The 18,860-nt window shown below is 39.4% G+C and overlaps 1 protein-coding gene across 12 annotated transcripts in view; it reads right to left on the bottom strand.

Annotated features, from left to right (window-relative positions):
* PPFIBP1 (PPFIA binding protein 1) overlaps nt 1-18,860 on the bottom strand; it is a 176,092-nt gene that overhangs the window by 5,168 nt on the left and 152,064 nt on the right. For 7 of the 12 annotated variants that reach the window (XM_049694179.1, XM_049694182.1, XM_049694185.1 and 4 more), the window contains 13 exons: nt 16,212-16,327; nt 15,565-15,621; nt 14,221-14,281; nt 13,863-13,892; nt 10,948-11,119; nt 10,438-10,470; nt 8,099-8,249; nt 7,718-7,846; nt 5,717-5,867; nt 4,902-5,013; nt 4,000-4,088; nt 1,192-1,314; nt 519-644 (listed from right to left, as the gene is read on the bottom strand). In XM_049694179.1, the coding sequence (XP_049550136.1) occupies nt 519-644; nt 1,192-1,314; nt 4,000-4,088; nt 4,902-5,013; nt 5,717-5,867; nt 7,718-7,846; nt 8,099-8,249; nt 10,438-10,470; nt 10,948-11,119; nt 13,863-13,892; nt 14,221-14,281; nt 15,565-15,621; nt 16,212-16,327 (1,350 nt within the window). The remainder of the gene's footprint in view (nt 1-518; nt 645-1,191; nt 1,315-3,999; nt 4,089-4,901; nt 5,014-5,716; nt 5,868-7,717; nt 7,847-8,098; nt 8,250-10,437; nt 10,471-10,947; nt 11,120-13,862; nt 13,893-14,220; nt 14,282-15,564; nt 15,622-16,211; nt 16,328-18,860) is intronic. The other 5 variants (XM_049694184.1, XM_049694186.1, XM_049694187.1 and 2 more) reach the window with 2 other exon arrangements.

The raw sequence follows: 18,860 nt of genomic DNA, 5'->3' as shown, positions 1-18,860 counted from the left end.
CTCTTCCACTTAGTTATCTCCAATGGCCCTCTCAACAGCCCAGTGAGATAGACTATGGACTTTGATCTTCAATTTAAATATCTTTTCTTTGTTTTGCCTAAGCTAGTGAGAAGTAGAGCTGGTCCTGACATCCAGGCATTACAAAGCTGGGGCTTCTGCCTCTCTGAAGTGGTACCTTTGGGAGCCAACTCCTTATGCAACATCAACGTGCAGAAATATAGTCCGTATCTCTGCAGGGATTTTAAAACATGATCATATGAGAGCCAGTGGCCAGATGTTATCCAACATGAAAGAGGATAATAAAAGAGAAATGGGTTTAAATCCAATCTAGAGTTATATGATATAAGTAAAAACTATGGGACAGAATACTCTGAAAGTAAAGATTCACTAGAAATGTTGCAGGAGAGTTCAGTTAGATGACTTTAGGATCATGACCAGCCAACAGGTAAGAGCCTACTCATTAGACTGATGGAAACACAATGATAAGAAGTCGGTTTTAAATGAAAACAGAGTTTTACCATGAGCCCACCATGGACACCACTGCCTCTGAGATTGGGGGCATATTCCGCCAAGTCCACGGAGCGCAGCCACTCCATCACGCGATGATTGGTCCACTGCTGAACCTCTGATGGGGTGATGCTATTCTGTGGGAACAAAACCACCACCCAGAGCTTCAGTCACTGACTATGGGGTTCCAAATATTAAACCTGCATGCTCGTTCTGAAGATCCTGCCTCATGCAGCGGAGTTGTTCTACATCCCACTAAATGTTGATAGAGAAAAAGGTAAAAAGGTGTTTGCTAGTTTGAATTCTCTTTTAAGGAACCTGTGTCCCAGAGTTTTAAGTTTCTTGCATTCTAATAAAGCAGGGCTTTAGGAAAGGTAGTCTTCACAGTGATTTAACTTTGGGGCTTAAGGAGGCAAGAAAATAAAATACACCCAAGAAAGGAGGAAGGAAAACTAGAACACAATCCTTGGCTTCAGTTATACAGGCAGAACCATCCCGGGGGGAAAGGAAGGAATATAGGAAGACAAAGCCTCAGAAGTAAATGAGGCTGGATTCGAGGCTCTGAGGGAACCAGATGCTTTCCTTCCCTGAAGCCTCCAAGAGGAAATGGGTCTTAGTGTCTCCACACGGGCAGTCACATGCACGGAATGTGTATGCTGTGTAAACCTCAACCTCAGATGCTACCTCGTCAGAGGGTCGCCTCCGCAGACAGTTTGGTTCAAAGTTATTGATCCTTAGGACTTGGATGGCCCTCTTGATACTGAGATGATGGAGCACGCTCATGACCTTCAAAGACAGTAAGTCATCCTGCAAAACAAAACAGAAAGAGGCGCTCACTGAGCAGACCTAGAGCAGGAGAACCTTCTCAGGGAAACCTCAGAAAACTCAATTAAAAGTAGAAGTGCACCTCTAACAATAGGCCTCAAGGGCTTGTCAGGATTTTCAAAGCTTTTATGTAGTAACAGAACTCTTTTTCCTGTGCTGAACAAAATTTTCTCTAGGACCCCAGTATACAATAGAAGGGAACCAAAGTTCATGTTGTCCCAACTGAAGCTGACTTCTACCTGTTCCTCTCTCTTCCACTGAGATAAGACTGTGGGACTGCACAGCTCTGAAAAACACAGTTTGAAAAGCACTCGCTAGGCCACGACAAAAGGTGACCTGCTATGATTTGATTTGATAAAACAGATAACTGAGAGCAAGCAATGTTCACCGATGGCCAAGAGCTGGTTTTCTGAGCTAAGGCACATCACAGTTTGGGGGAAAACCAGAAGAGTGCTCCTATTACGCTATCGCCCCAGCCTCGAGAAATCTCTGGTTCTAGAATATTGTGCTTTATCTAGCAGACGCTGTGAACAGTTTTGGAAAAATTATATGTTAATCGATGCAAAGCTTCTGGTGAGAAGCAAGAGAGAAGAGAAATGAAGAAGTTATATGTAGCAACATATATCACCAAGTGATTCCTTTAAGGAATAACTTTCACCAGTCTGTGGCTACTGGGAACTTTTCAAACACACCAAATTATTTTAGAAGAAGGTAATTTGGGGGAGTGGGGGGCCCGTGTCAAGATAAGCACCAATCTACTTCCAAACACGCCCAGAAAATAAACAAGGAAAACATCCATTTTAGGCACACCTTACCGAGAACACATTTCTTAATACAGGAAAAAAATTAACCTATTACAGAGATATTTTAAAAATAAAATTATAAAACAGTTTAAATCCTTAAGACTACTTACTGAGGAAAAATTATTTCCTGAATTTTTTCTAGATTAATGTCTTAAAAACAGTGCCTGAGGATAGGTTAGAAAGGGCATTTAACGTATTTTAATCTAAGATTGAGACACCCATTCAAAACGTTTCCACGTGGGTTATGCATAATGTTTACAATGTAAATAAAATGTTCATTATTTTAGTTCAAGGGATTTTAAAAGTAGGGATTTCTTTTAAATCAAGACACGCTTTTTTGAGGGGGGGATTTTAAAAAATCTTTTAAGTAATTTTAGATTTACAGAGGAGTTGCCAAAGATAGTACAGAGTCCCACAGACCCTTCATCCAGCTTCTTCTAATGTTAACACCTTATATAACCACGATATTCAGCAAAACTAAAAACTTAACACAGACAATAATAAAATTCAATTAAACCCAGGTTTTATTCAGATTTCACCAGTGTTTCTACTAGGTCCTTTTTCTGACCCAGGATCCAATCCAGGATACCAATTTCGAACAGACTTTTTGTGACTTAGGATTCCGGGGTCAAATTTTCTAAGGTAATTTATTCTTTTATAGCCGCAAAGGTTATACATTTGCCTTTTGTGATTTTCAGCCTCAATTTGCTCACATTCCCACAGGAACACACCCATACCTAGATAGGCAGGCAAACAGGCACAAATGCTCTGATTTCCTACTGCTTTCTAACAGTGGAAACTTGGTTAAGTTACCCAATGTCTCAATTCTTTTGTTTCCTCATCTGAAAGCTGGGGATAACAGAGTGCTGAGAACTGAGTATTAATTATGAGCAAAGTGTTTGAAAGAGTGTCTGGCACACAGTAAGTATGCAACATGCCACACGTTCGTGTTATTTTACCTTCAGTTTACATCATGTGCCCACCACGGTTCAGACTTTGGTTCAGGGATGGAGAAGAAAATGAGCTGAACCCCAAATTTCTTTGATATTGAAAAATTCCTAAATAAGTTAAGTTAGCTGTTTGAAACTTCCAACTTATTTTAACAAGATACTTGTGGTAGTCGAATCCACAAAAGGCTGTTTAAATAAAAGCATCTTAGGCAGAACACTCCTAGTATCATGGAGTCTAGAACAAGTTCTCCCGGAACCCATCTTTCTCCACTGCCATAAAGTAGGGAAAAGTCCTTCTACCCATTGGACAGAGGCTAAAAATATGAAACAGTAATGAAGGAATGAGAGTGAAGGCCTATCTCTGCTTTACTCCAGTAAATCCAGCAGAACTGGTTTGAAGTGAGACGGGCTGGGGGTTTCAGGAAACAGTGCTCAAAAGTGGAAGGGAAGGGAAAAGAAAGTCCCAGTGGATGACAAGTCCCAGCCTTTTGAGTGGTCACTGCTTATAGGAACATATCCCTTAGAAACTGCCAGGGCTGCAAAACTCTACATTCTCTCATTTTCAACATTTTGATGACATATAATTCACAGAGCATAAACTTCACCCATTGAAAGTGTACACTTCAATGTCTATGTTATTGAATATACACAAAATCAACTGTTTGGATAACTTAATTTCAGTTAGGTTTCACATAGCTTAAATCAGGATTTCAAAATTCCCAAGGCTATTGCAATCACCAAATCCTACAACTTCAACTTAGAAAAATATGCCTGCCCCTCTCCTCAAGTTAAAACAACCCCTTCAAACTCCAGCGGAATCACTGTGAAAACACTGTATTTTGCTTACCCTATTTCTGTGTTTTTCAGAGAAAAACAGTTTTATCCCCCCCAAACCCCAGGAGTGAGTTACTTACAACAGTCATGTAATGAAGCATTCGACCATCTACCCGTCCTTCATCAAACTGGGTCTTGTACTGGGGGAGACCAATATCATCCAACCATCCTAAGGATAGAAATGAGTGTCATTAATGACCCACAGAACACCCATTCTTGTGATGAAAAAGAGAAAACCATAATTCAAAAAGAGTCATGTACCACAATGTTCACTGCAGCACTATTTACAATAGTCAGAACATGGAACCAACCTAAGTGTCCATCCACAGATGAATGGATAAAGAAGATGTGGCACATATATACAATGGAATATTACTCAGCCATAAAAGGAAATGAAATTGAGTTATTTGTAGTGAGGTGGATGGACCTAGAGTCTGTCATACAGAGTGAAGTCAGTCAGAAAGAGAAAAACAAATACCGTCTGCTAACGCATATATATGGAATCTAAAAAAAAAAAAGAAATGGTACTGATGAACCTAGTTGCAGGGCAGGAATAAAGAGGTAGACATAGAGAGTGGACTTGAGGACATAGGGTGGGAGGGGGAAGCTGGGGCGAAGTGAGAGTAGCATTGACATACACACACTACCGAATGTAAAATAGTGGGCTGGTGGGAAGCAGCAGCATAGCACAGGGAGATCGGCTTGGGGGCTTTGCGATGACCTAGAGGGGTGGGGTAGGGAGGACAGGAGGGAGGCTCAAGAGGGAGGGGATATGGGGACATGTGTATGCATATGGCTGATTCGCTTTGCTGTGCAACAGAAACTAACACAGTATGTGAAGCAATTATACTCCAATAAAGATCTATTCAAAAAACCAAAACAAAACAACAAAAAAGAAAAAGCAGCTATATATGTGTGTGTGTGTGTGTGTGTGTGTATAAAATTCATTCATTCACTCATTCATGAATTTAAAACCTCTTACTAGTGACCCAGTTGAAATCCAGCTTTCCATGATTGGTTTCTTCTTCGGATCCCAGGGCTTGCAGTGCCAGCTGGAGTTTCTTTCGATGAAGTAAATGCTTGATTCCAAGTTCCTGAATTAATAAAAAGAAACACTGGCATTACAACTCTGTCAACATGGGCTGGGTGCCACTGGCAAAGGATGCAAATTCCTCGAAAATCAAGCCAGCATTGAAGACCCAATAATTACATTAAATCAGAATACTAACCCAGGCTGTAAAATGTTGCTGAACAAAAGGCCCCTAGAAAGACCACCGCAGTTGTTTTAGTGGTATGTTAGATACTCCCCACTAGGCTCCTTCCTTTGCAAGATAGGAACTGTAGCATGCATAACAGAAATTCTACCCCTATTTTGTACTAAATGTTTTGTACTAAATGGGAAGAAATGTTAAATAGCTGGACATTAAGTGTAGGGCTCTTTTTTTCCCTTTTGCAAAGTGAAATTGAATTGCATATATTACATGAGAAGACAGACCAATGATAAAACCACAGAATGGTTTTGAGAAATATGAACTGAAACTTTATTATTACGTCTATATAATTATTTTTTCATTAAAATGCCTAGTGGCTTAAGTGTTTCATAAGGAATCATTAAGACCAGGTCCTCCCTTTAAGTCCATGAAATAAAATAATCATGAAGCAGGAAACTCAGACTTTTTCTAGAATACTTACTGGCTCTACCCACTCCCCTTTTTGGAATATAAAACAAATCTACATTCATATTCCTCTCTCTCTCTCTCTCTCTCCATTGTGCAAACAAAATAGAGAAGCATTCACCTTCTCTAGATCTTGTTGAGAAGCCTGCAAAAGTGTTTGGCCAGATGCAATCCAGCGCTTGCCAGAGTTCAGGTAGGACCCCAAGCCCTGTTCCACAAGCCAATTGCAAACCTGTTCCTTGGTCCACTTGGCAAATGGCATATCCAAGTCACTACAGGAAAATGAACAATCGCATGAAAAACAATTAAAAGCCAATCCGCTAAGTTACCATCAGGGCTGAACAACTGCATATTCAATAGACATGGAGATTCCCTGGTGATACACATTTGGCTACGGGAAGCCTAATTTTTAGTACATATTTGGTGGAGTAAGTGATACTGGAGATGAAAGCTCCCTTGTAAGACCACAGTCTTCATGTCAAACAAAACCACTAAAGATTCATCATGATTTAACATGTTTTATAGAAGAAGACTGAGTTAAACCAACAGCTCAAGTTATTATACTACTTTCAGCTAATGTTGTTTAGAGATTGAATTTACAATCAGAAAACACTAGGCCAGACTGAAAGAAACTCAAGTCTAACTTGAATTAACTTTAGTAGAATTACAGTTTCTCTCCAGATGGTATTCAATGAGAAGAGGGCAATATGCCATCACTGAGTATGAGAAAGTACAATCAAAGCAAATTTCTGCTTTCTTTTACTATTTTTTTAATTAATTAATTTTTTTCTATCGAAGTATAGTTGACTTACAATGTTGTGTTAGTTTCTTTTACTGTTTTTACAAGTAGTGTTCCTGTTTGGAAAAAAAATGTGGCGATGAACAAAATTTTTTTTTTTAAACAGCACAAGCAAGTCCTCTCCTGTGTACAAAGAGAACATATGGCAAATGAGACTGTTTGGTATTTGAAGAAGGCCAAAGAGAGTTTCCTCCTTGATGAAACTTGTGCCCAGCATTCTGCCTGGGTGGGAAGGACCATGTGTAAAAGGTTTCTAGCCCATTATCATCTTAAAAGATTTAGTATCAATGATTTGTGCTATATATTTGCCAACTCCACCCTCTTTTACTGTTGAGCAAATCAACATAGCAGTTCCAAAACAGCCCTAAACTGTGATAAGGGTGTAGGAAAAGTTCTTAGAGTCTTAATAGATAAAAACATTACACAGTCCTGATAAATTAAAGAATTCGGATAGAATATATGTCTTTTAAGTGTTTTCACAGACTGTATCAATTACTAATGTTTACTGAACAGTTATTATTTGCCAGATACTTAACACACGTTAACTCATTTAATCGTCACAATCATCTTTTGGGGTAAGTACTAATTCATACTATGGGAAACAGAGGCACAGAGCATGGAAGTAATGGCTCAAGGTCACTCAGCTTGTAGGAAGCGGTGAAGCCAGAAATCAGGTCCAAGCAGTCTGTCTCTAGAACCTATTCTTTTTTTTTTAAAGGAAAGTACAGCTGCGTCAGTGTTGTGTTAATTTCCAGTATACAGCAAAGTAATTCAGGTATACATATATATCTATATATATATTGCTTTTTCATATTCATTTCCATTCTGCTTTATTACAGGCTGTTGAATATAGTTCCCTGTGCTACACAGTAGGACCTTGTTGTTTATCCATCCTATATATAATGGTTTGCATCTGCTAATTCCAAACTCCCAATCCATCCCTCCCCCGCCTCCCCTCCCCCTTGGCAACCACAAGTCTGTAGAACCTATTCTTAACCACTATGCTATCCCATCTTTCCAGAGCTATGCTTTAGAGTACTAATAACTGTTTCCTATGTAAAATTTAAGAGCCATTCTAGTACAGATGCTGCTGATACTTTAGCTCTGGGTCCTCACCTAGCTCACAGAGCCCTCATCTTCTGTACAGTTTTTCACCAACCACAGCCGAATTGCACTGCTCTAAAGATGATGGAGCCTTCCACAAGGCACAGCAGTAAGCAATGGATTTGACTGTCTAACCCAGGGTCAATACTAACACCACAGGTGCTCACGAGACCTTGATGCTTGGGAGATGCAAAAGACCATTTGTTTGACTGTTCTTACCTGTTAGATTGTCCCAAATCTCGAGACCAACCCAATCGGGGTCCTGCAGTTGCCCTTGTCCCTCCTCTTTTGAATTCAGGCTCACACATGTCATCTGGGTTAAATGTAGTTGATTGACTTCTCCTAAGTCTGAAAAGAAGACACAGCACATTAGACCTGAGGAAGCCTTCGACTTTAATCAGAACGTTTTAAACTGACGCTTACATATGGTTAGAATAGACATTTGGATTTAAACTTTAACTGAGATTCAATGAGTTAATGTATCCCAATCTCCATCCATAAAAGGATCACAAAAGCCTTACAATTTCGTAACTATTTTCAGCCGATTTTCCATTTACTCCTACATTTGAGCCACATATAAGACAAAGCTCTGTTACTTACTTTCCAAAGAGTCTCATGATACCCCTAGATTTCTTTTTGGAATCCGGCGATGGTGGCGACATCTGGAAGGGACTGCTCCCCTGTGGATCTTTTGGCTGAGACGACACACCAGCCAGATCTAAGTGCTCAGGTGTCTCCTTCTCTGTTTCAGCTATTCCAAGAACAGGATACAAACTTGGTGAATTTTAAAATATGGAATGAACATGACTAGATGTTAACCTCCTTGGTTTAAGCAACTGTTAAGAATTCTTCTTCTGTTGGTCTATAAACCAGTGACTTACAAAGAACACCCTGCAAATATTAAAAATGGAACACCAATCTATGTTCTGCTCTACAGCCTACTCTATTGTGTACCAAGTTCATTAACTTACAAATTACAACTTCTTCGAGATTCAAAGGTGGGATAGGATTACCATATTCTTTCCTTGACTGATCTGAATTCGTAATGAAATTATACTCAATCTTGCTACAGCACTTGGTACTGCTGACTACCTCCTCCAAAACTGTCATCTCCTTTAGCTTCCTGACATGACATGCTTCTAGATCTGTCATCTGAAAGTTTCTTTGCTGTACCACTGTTTTCTCTTCTTCTTCCATTCCAAGATTCTGTCCTGGGCTCCCTCTGCAGGATCTTTTGACAAGCTCACGCACTCTATGCTCAGCACGAAATGATGGCTTTGCTCATTTATAAGCAGCTGGTATCAGAATCTCTGAGCCTAATAATCTCTCTCCCCAGCTTCAGTATCTGAATGTCTGTGGATATTCCCAATTTGATGTGCCAGGGATATCTTGGACTCAACAAATCCATCCAATTTTCCTGAGAGTCTTCTCTTACATTTTTGTATTTCATATTGCATTAATACTAGTTCATTTTCTCCCTGTTATTCCAGTCCAAACTCTTTGTCATTTTCTTTTCATTCCCTCCTTTCCTTTGGCATTTACATCAAATTGTTTACCAAGTCCTGGCAATTCTTTATATAAGAAATGTATTCCTATTTATAATGTAATGTTTCAGACACTGAGAGAAGAATGAACTGGGTCTTCATAAATTTTTCATTTGATATAAATCAATGCCAGTTGATTCTGCCATAAAACAATAACATCCAAGTCTGCTACTCTCAGACCTCCTAGCATCAACTATCCTAGTTCTTTTAGCTGTCTTTTAACAGACGATCCCACACTAGCAAACACAAGGAATGCTGTTTCCTCAATGTGAGAATGTGCACTTTTATACAGCAAAGTAAAAGTTGTACAAAAACCACAGGGACAGTGTTTCAGCAAGATCTAAAAGTTGCAGAGGCTGACTTTTCTATGAAAAGTATCAATTTTCTGTGAAGCATAAAGCAATCAAATTTCTGTGAAGCAGAGCTGTGATTACAGGTTATGGTAAGCAGCATTTGCCTCTTAGCGTTGACAATGTGTTTCTTCTAAGAAAGATGCAAAAACATTTGAAAATAGTTGTCTGAAGAGATCATTTTTGTTCACCTTGTGTTCATTCTGGACATTTAAGGGTACAGAGAGAGAGAGAAGTCACCTTTGCTGATCTACATGAATACCTCTGTGGATATCTATACAAGGTAATAGGACCTATTGGGAAAACCCAAAAGAACGTTTCCATTCAAACCCTACAGCCACGACGGTTACAGGTGTCCCTGAAAATGCTGCCCAGCCCAGCTTTATTTTAAAAGCATCCTGTTTTTATTTTTATTTTGAGGATTTTTCCCCTACTGTATTCTGCCCTTTAAAGAGGAAAACTGAGCTTCCCCTCTCCTAAAATCGCTTTGGGGGTGACTCCTCAGATATCACATAAAGTTACCTCTGCTGTCACTAAATGTCACCTGCATCTTCAAAGCAATAATGCGTCAGAAGAATGTTCCCCTAAGAGAAGTCAGTCTAAAATGAACGTCTTCAGTGTCTTCCACAGACCTGTTTGGCTAAAAACATTTCTTTCTGGAGGCTGGGGAAACGTTACCATGGAGAAGGAGTCGCAAGGCCCTGCGAGTTAGTGTGATGTGATATGTGCTTCGGGGTGAAGGAGCTGGATTTGTGACACCAGGGCACTCCTGCCCTGCACTCGGATGGCCGCTGGGCACATCTAGGTCCTCGCAGAGCTGCTCGCAAGGTGCCATTAGCATGGGTTACAGCAGCGCTTAGGCTCGGAAGCAAAGGCTCTATAGAGAGTCCTTTTGAGCGGGAGGTGGAAGGAACACTCTGGAGTAGAGGACTCCGTTTTCTGATGCTGCCAGCTCACGTTCTAGAGATGACAGATGCCCAAGAGCAGGGGTTAGCGCGGTGGGGAGCGAGGCGCCGGCGAAGGAGGCATGCGGGGTGTACGGTACCTAAGGTGGGCGCACTGGCGCTTCGCTTACGGTCTTCAGAAATCCCAACAACGCACACAATCACACGCAGCCCAATGGAGAGAACACAGGGGAGTGACAAAATGAGACACAGATCAAACTCCTACTCATAAAATACACACACTGGGAGGGAGGGTGGGCACCGCACTGTGCTTCCGACGCTATACACAGACTCCATTAGCAGTGTCAATATGGGGTTAATTTTATCCTCTTTCGGAATAGATGGGAAACTGCTTGTAATGACGTCAGAGAGAATCACGGTTTTTGGTCTTTCCTCTAAGTTTACACCCAGAACAGAGAGCAGGGTGAGAAAGTCCACACTATCTTTACCTCCGAATTAAGCCCATGGAAGCATTTTTTGCTAACTTTTCCCCCAAGTCATTCACCGTCATTTCTGAGAAAGAGAAATGTACAAATAGATGAATAAGGGAAAAGACAGATCTTTTCCTCATTCTGGAAGAATTAAGGCAAAGGCATTTTGGCCACACATACCCAAGTTTGGCGCACTTGCTGTCCTCTTGTTACTTTTGATTTTAAAAAAGCCGCGACCAAAGGAAGATCTGGTTTTTCGAGTGCCAAAGGGATTGTCATCCACAGAGGCATCATGTCCCGGAGCTTTGTGAGGGAGGCTCCCAAATGGGCTACTTTCTACCAGAGCTTTAGCCTGAAAGAAAAGTGATAATAAATGTGACACAGCACGAACGTGCATCATTATTAGGACATGCCCGGCACAGTACTAAATATGTTACAAACATGATTTTATTAAAAGAATAACTGAACTAACAAATTGATTACGAATGTCACATGCCTTGTTAGAAGTTAAAAAAGGTCAGTTCTGAAAGCTACTTAAGGAACAACAACAAAGACATGTTCATCACTGATCTTAATCTATGTATTTAGGGCTTTAAATATTTAGGACAGATTTAGACATTCTCAAATTTTATTTTCATTTTATTTGCCTCATAGACATGGAGATAAAATATTATGTAACTAGCAGTAGATTTCCTACTTTTCTATCATTTATGACAAAGATTTGGCTATGATATAGTTCTCAGTCTTTATAACTACATCGGTAGAAGCCCAATATAATGTAATTATTCTATAAAGTAGGCATTAGTCCCAAGCTTCTATACAAGCAGTATAAAGAGTTTCTACTCCAGTTATTTTAAATATTCCTCTCAAAGAATTAATAATAAAATGAAAGCAAAATCAGCAACTGTTTAAAATATGTATTTTTTGAAACAGGATTCTGGGTTATATTCACATCTTGACTGTGAGTTACCAAACATGGATCACCAGTTTCAAAGACTGTGATACGTTCAGATACGCTTAACTAAACCCACTAAAATTAAATTTTTCTTGATGGATTCAGAAGCCACTTCAGATCTTTGCAATATCTCAGGATCGTTTTCAAGAACTTCAATTGTGATTTTTAAATACAGGCATACCGCATTTTATTGCACCTCGCTTTATTGTGCCTCGTAGATATTGTGTTTTTACAAACTGAAAGTTTGTGGCAACCCTGCACTGGTGCCATTTTTCCAAGAGCTTTTGCTCATTTTGTGTCCCTATGTCACATTTTGGTAATTCTCACAATATTTCAAACTTTTTCATTATTATTATATGGAGATCTGTGACATGACTTTTGATGTTACTATTGCAAAAAGATTACAACTTGCTTAAGGCTCAGATGAGAGTTAGCATTTTTCAGCAATAAAGCACTTTTTAATGAAGGTATGTACATTGCCTTTTTTTACACATACTGCTACCGCAGATGTCACAGACTACAGTATAGTGTAAACATAAATTTTATATGCACTGGGAAACCAAAAACTTTGTGTGACTCACTTTACTGCAACATTTATTTTATTGCAATATTTGCATTATTATGGTGGCCTGGACCTGCACCTGCAATATCTCCAAGGTATGCCTGTAGCTTATTTTTGAGCTTTTTGGTTATTTGAATTGGCAGTTATAGTAACATGGTCTCTTATATTGTTTTAGTACTATCCAAGGATTCTTTTGTTTGCATGTTCTCATTTCTTGAACATCTCTTGTCCTCTCTTTCTTTTTTGCATAAGTGGAGAGAAGGGTGAGGGGATATGGGCTTTTAAGGTGGTTATTTTCCTCTATATATCTACCATTCATAGTAACTAAAAATGTACAAATGCCACAATGTAGTGGTACTGTTATCTATGTCTTAATGCTGATGCCAAAATCATTTCACACCACTTATTGAATTAGCAAGACAAAAAGAACAATGGCTTGAATTACAGCTGTGTCCACTGTCTGTGTTTTGTCAGTTATATCTATATCGCGACTCAAGGCACTAAGAGCCAACAGTCAAGGGACTGCATCTAGGGATAGTATGTCTACCGGACTGTGACCTGTGCAAGGTTAATGACTGAAAATCAGACGAAAGAAGAACCAGAACCCATGCCGATGATGCGTTTAAAAACACCATAATGTTAGCTGTAGATGGACAGTGGCTATATAAAATAAACAGCTGGTGATCTTTCTAAGAAGGGCTTTCTGTGAAGTCTAAGGAAGGCCGGGTACGGTCATTATGATCATCAAATAGCGTGAATGAGAGTTTGGGGCTTTGTTTTTTTCAATAACTTACTGAGGTGAAAGTCATATAACATGAAAGTAACTATTTTAATATTCTTTTTCCCTTTTTTTTTTTTTTAAACCCCACATTTGTTTATTTATTTATTTTTGGCTGTGTTGGGTCTTCGTTTCTGTGCGAGGGCTTTCTCTAGTTGTGGCAAGCGGGGGCCACTCTTCACCGCAGTGCGCGGGCCTCTCACTATCGCGGCCTCTCTTATTGCGGAGCACAGGCTCCAGACGTGCAGGCTCAGTAGTTGTGGCTCACAGGCCTAGCTGCTCCACGGCATGTGGGATCTTCCCAGACCAAGGCTCGAACCAGCGTCCCCTGCATTAGCAGGCAGATTCTCAACCACTGCGCCACCAGGGAAGCCCCAAAAGTGACTATTTTAAAGTGAGTAATTCTGTGGCATTTATCACATTCACAGTGTTGTGTAACCAACACCTCTATCTAGTTCCAAAACATTTCCATCATTCTAAAGTAAAACTTACTCACTAAGCAGTTTCTCCCCACTCCTCTCTTGCCAACCTCTGGCAACCATCAGTCTGTGTTCTATCTCTACGGATTTACTTATTCTAGTATTTCACATAGATGGATTCATGTCATATGTGATCTTTTGTGTTGGGCTTCATTCATTTGGCATGTTTTGCAGATTCTGAGAGTTTTGGTTTATTGGAGACATTTAAGCAGTCTTACGTATTACGTATTAAGCAGTCTTATGTATTATGTATTAAGAAGTCTACTATGTATATTAGAACTCCCAAACAGTTTTACATTGTAATCTGGACATAAAAATTACCTCTGAAGGCTTCAGAATAGACTCCTTTTCCTGTTCAAAACAACAACAGTATTTAAGATTGTTATAGGAATCCTTTATCTAGTCAGAATTTCTCACATATATATAATTCAACAAATTAAAATCAATTTACATCTATTCCTAAGGTACAAAATCTCACCTTCATTTATTTCCTACAATGTTTTATTAAAGTCTCCACTTCGGGCTTTACTTTCAATCTTTTATACTCATATTTCTTAATATTTATCATTAACTATGGTATCTAATAATTTTCCATTATTGAAACCACAAACAGGAAAAGATGAAGATTCCTAAATGTTTTCTTCTCAGGGTAACAGACAGAAAAAAACACAGGACCAACCCCGTCTGATGACTCTTTCTTCAGATTGCCCAGGCTGCTAGACTTTTGCAGACTTGAAGTTCTAAAAATAACAATAATAACAATTATCATTAATAATAAGTGGCTCTGGTGTCCCTGTTTCTAAGTAGAATGCCTGGGAAAGAAACTAAGATTGTATGTGAGTGGAAACCTGGAAATAAAAGAAAATCTGGATTTAGGCAGTCACTTATGTGCTTAACTAAATTATAACGTTCAGTTCTTTTAAAAGCAGGGGTGGTTAACGGCCCTGCCAATAACTCTAAATGTTCCGCACATGTCAGAATAGCTGGAAAAACACTTAGGACTATCCTGTGATGTAAATATTTGAAAATAAACCAGTGTTTTCCATGGACTAGTGGCGTATCCGTTGCAAATACACATTCACACCAAGGACTTTTAAAATATTCGTGTACTTTTTATATATAATCCTCCTAATGAAAATACAGGACAGACGTTTTACTTTCCAATTTACAAAGGAATCAATTTTCTGCGTCTGGCAAAGCACTTCATTTTACAGTTCTAATCAAGCATCATAGAGGAACCCCTATTGTTGCCTATAATAACTCACTTACAATCCTAGTAAAGGCCAAGTGACAGTGTGAACATCTGGACAGCCTTTCTCTTTCACATAAGTAGCATTCAATTATACGGAGCTGGTGTTACTCAAAAACTGAAGGCAGGGGTATGTGACCAGTTTAAAAACAGAGGGAAAAAAGTAACATCTTTGCTCTAAGACACAGAATAATATACTATACCAACAAAACCTTTACAAGGCATTTCTCATGTATTTATGTGTAAATAAGTTGCTAGAAATGTCGACTACCAAATACAGTAAAAGATAATGGAGAGCAAAGAAAAGATCTCATCTTGGAGTACTGCTCTGAAAATAGATTTCCCTAATGTAATACAGACATTAACTTGGATAAACTTAGCTATTAGGTCAGCTTATTAAGTTGAAAGGGCAAAAAACCATGGCAGCCTTGCCAGCCATCGCATCATTCTCTGCGATGCTTTTCTGATACACTTATATCCAGAATATAAGTCAGTACAAAAATGAAATTAAAAGCACTGAACTTCAAATGAAAACTGATGAAGAAAGGCTACGATGGCAGAAACCTGGCACGAGATAATGGTAAAAGAGCCAGTGTTGATGTGTTACTTTCCAAACCCCACTCCACGCCCCCCGACCCGATCATTACGGCTGCATTAGTTCATTCATGCCTCAGAGTCATTTGCTTTTAATACTAGTCATTGTTAGTGTAACAGAAGCTTCCTCTTTCCCAAGCATCAATCATATTTTTTTACATTTGATAAAACAGAACTTACGAAAGACTATCGCATAGTTGAGTTTCAACAGCAGAACCAAGGATTAGTTTTCCATCACTAAAATATTAAAGAAAAAAGGTATTTATGAGCTTCATGAAAAAAAAAAAAGACCATACATATTCCAACTGAACAGAACTGTCAAAAACAAAAAACTATGCAAGGACAGTTATTTCTCTATTTTTTGATATTCTATTTAATTTTACTTGATCTAATTGTAAGATTAGGCAATTAATTTGGAAAGATGGTCCCCCCAAATTCTATTTGCCTACAGAGGAACTACTGTATCCCTCTCCTGTCTCCTACACAGCGTCTTCCAAACAGCCTCAGGCACATACATGACTGCCTCTATTCTGCTTGCAATCCTTTGATGGCCACCTATGACCTAGGATATAAAATCCAAGTTCCCTAAAATCCCTCTCTAACCTAATCAGCACACCTCCCCAGCCTCATCTCCAGTTACTTCCTACTTCACACCTTCTATTTTAATAATACAGAACTGCATGGGGTTCCCTGGTACAAGTCTTGCTGTTTCTTGCTTCTCTGGGTAAAAGATTATGTCTGAAAATAAATGCAGTGCAGCCCTGCTTTTGGTGGATCTACTTTTCTGGGTATTTATATCGTAGTGTTAGATCATAAATGACATATACTTCTCCTCAAATGAAGTCTCTGGCTTAGGAGGTAATTTCGCTTTTTCAGAAGTTTCCAAGCCTTTAGATGCTGGCAATAATGAAGGGATTGAAACTTGCAAGATGCTGGTGTGGAACTGTAATATAATAATAAAAGGCCAAAAATCAATCCAACAAACAAACAAAACACAAGCCACAGAGTAACAAAAAATAAATAAGACAATTAAGTGGTCTATTTGTGGCTAAAATTTCATACACCTGTGTTTAGAACTCTATTCTTATATTTATAAAATGGTTTCAGGATGTAAACATCTGTAAATGTTAATCAGAGAAAACATTCTGGAAGAAAGTAATTTTTGAACTTGCTTCTGAAGAAGACACCGAATATTGAGAATAAGACATCATAAATACCATTAAGTAAGTTAATAGTAAAATCTAACAACTTTAAGCCCCAGTTGAAATCTTGGCCTTGACACACTTGCCTAAGTGACCTTGACCTTAGGCAATCACTTAACTGCCTTAAACTTAGGCAAGTCAGTTTTCTCCTCTGTAAAATGACAATGACAATGCCTACCTTACAGGGTTGCAATGATTTTAGATGAGATTTGGTTAAAGAGCTTCGTAAACAAAGCACTATTTCCATTTTAATTTCTACTATTAGTCTAATATAGAACATTGGTCAAGCCAGTTAATTATTATTCTATATGTGAACAAGCTGACTAACTTTGATGAACAGAATTGACAAAAGGTGTAATTAAAAGAAATTATAGTAGACTTTGTGGCTACACTACTTAAACCACGTTGATTAATAGTAACAATATTATAGCAAAAACAACAAAAAAACATAATACATTTCCCCCCAGAAATGCTTTGTATATCCTAAGGATAGATTTGGTCAAAGGATGTCTAAACACTGGTTTTCAGTCATTTCTGACAACCAGAGAGGAGTGAGATTGTGAGCCACTCCACGAAGCAATAAATGAAACACTTCAAAAAATATTCCAGTAAAAAAATGAGTGAACGCACTTCTGCAAGTCAACCAATCTGAGATAGCTCTTGGCTTCTGCGAGTCAGCTAGTCAGGTAGGGACTCACACCAGGAACACACTTCTGAGTGCCAACCAGTCAACAACGGTCTCGCCTTCACAACCACACACAGCTGCCGTCAACTCACTCCTGCCTCTGAAAGCCCAACCCCTGAGCTCCTAGCATCCTAAAAACCCTCCATATGATCCACTCAAAGAGAATGTCCTTGACCAGCAAAGCTCACTTACTTAAATAAGCAATAAATTCAGCTTTGTGATTTTTGTTTCAGTTACTGAGTGGTATTCTCACCCTGTGATACTATAAAAGGTTATAAAATGTGCAGTCTGTTAAAGTAACCAGACTGGGCACAAGATGGAGTCACTCATGCTAAGCCCCATGTTAGCAAGCCTGAAAATAACTAAATTTTCTCTGCTTGGCTCTCCCAGAAAAGGAAGGCCTAGGTCAACCAGTCAGCACTTCCTGCTCAGCACAAGTTACCTGGCTGGGCCCCAACACCTCTCTTTGCTCCATGTAAGGAAATGACCCTGCTTTAACCGATCAGCAAATGCCAAGTAAGACTTCGCTGTTCCTGCTCCCTTCCACCTACAAAAGTCAAGGGGATGCTGCTGGATTCATGAATCGCTGAATAAAGCCAACAAGATCTTTAAAATTTACTCAGTTGAATTTTGTTCCTTAACAAGTTGTATTATTATAAAACAGATTACTTCACTATCAATTTTTTCAGTTTGAATCTTTACGATTCATCCTGGGCAATTTATTTAGGCACCATCCCCGTTTCCTGAAGTGCATGTACTTCCTTGGGTTCCTAATCACAGGGAAAAATAGCTACACTAGCAGACTGACCCATTCTCTTCATTTCCTTTCAAACTTTAGGGCTTTCACTCCATGCTCAAATCACCCTCCTGGCTTTTCTTTTAAAATGTGGCTGAACACCCTCAGTCCTCCTCAAATCATTCTTATTCCAAACTAAAAATCTGTGATTAAACTACAATTCACATAGCAGACTTCTTTTGGTAAGGATATGAGATTATCTAGGTGTCTCCTATGTAAAAGCAGCCTCTTTCTATAAATGTAGCACATGCCTTGGCTACCATACATTATTTTTTTCTTTCAGTATAAATATTTACCAATGAGGGGATTTCTGATGGTGAGCCACAGCCACCCCCTGCCTCTGCAGGAGACCCTCCAACGCTAGCAGATAAAGAAACAGAAGCCAAAGACCTGGTTAGCAGGAAAGTCAGCACTGGAACTGAGGACTTTTGACTGCAGGTACCACCCACACACTTCCAAGTCTTCTGTCTCTCTCAAGGTCCAGCCCTGTCTTCTGAAGAGAGACCGTGTGGCTGACAGGGTCTTGGTGCTCTGGCCGGGTGTCAGGCCTGAGCCTCTGAGGTGGGAGAGCCGAGTTCAGGACACTGGTCCACCAGAGACCTCCCGGCCCCATGTAATACCAAGCAGCAAAAGCTCTCCCAGAGATCTCCATCTCAACACGAAGACCCAGCTCCACTCAACAGCCAGCAAGCAACAGTGCTGGACACCCCATGCCAAACAACTAGCAAGACAGGAACACAACCCCACCCATTAGCAGAGAGGCTGCCTAAAATCATAATAAGTTCACAGTCAC

Source organism: Orcinus orca, chromosome 11, assembly GCF_937001465.1.
Source record: "Orcinus orca chromosome 11, mOrcOrc1.1, whole genome shotgun sequence".
Classification (NCBI taxonomy): domain Eukaryota; kingdom Metazoa; phylum Chordata; class Mammalia; order Artiodactyla; family Delphinidae; genus Orcinus; species Orcinus orca.
This window is presented reverse-complemented; position numbering and strand designations above follow the sequence as displayed.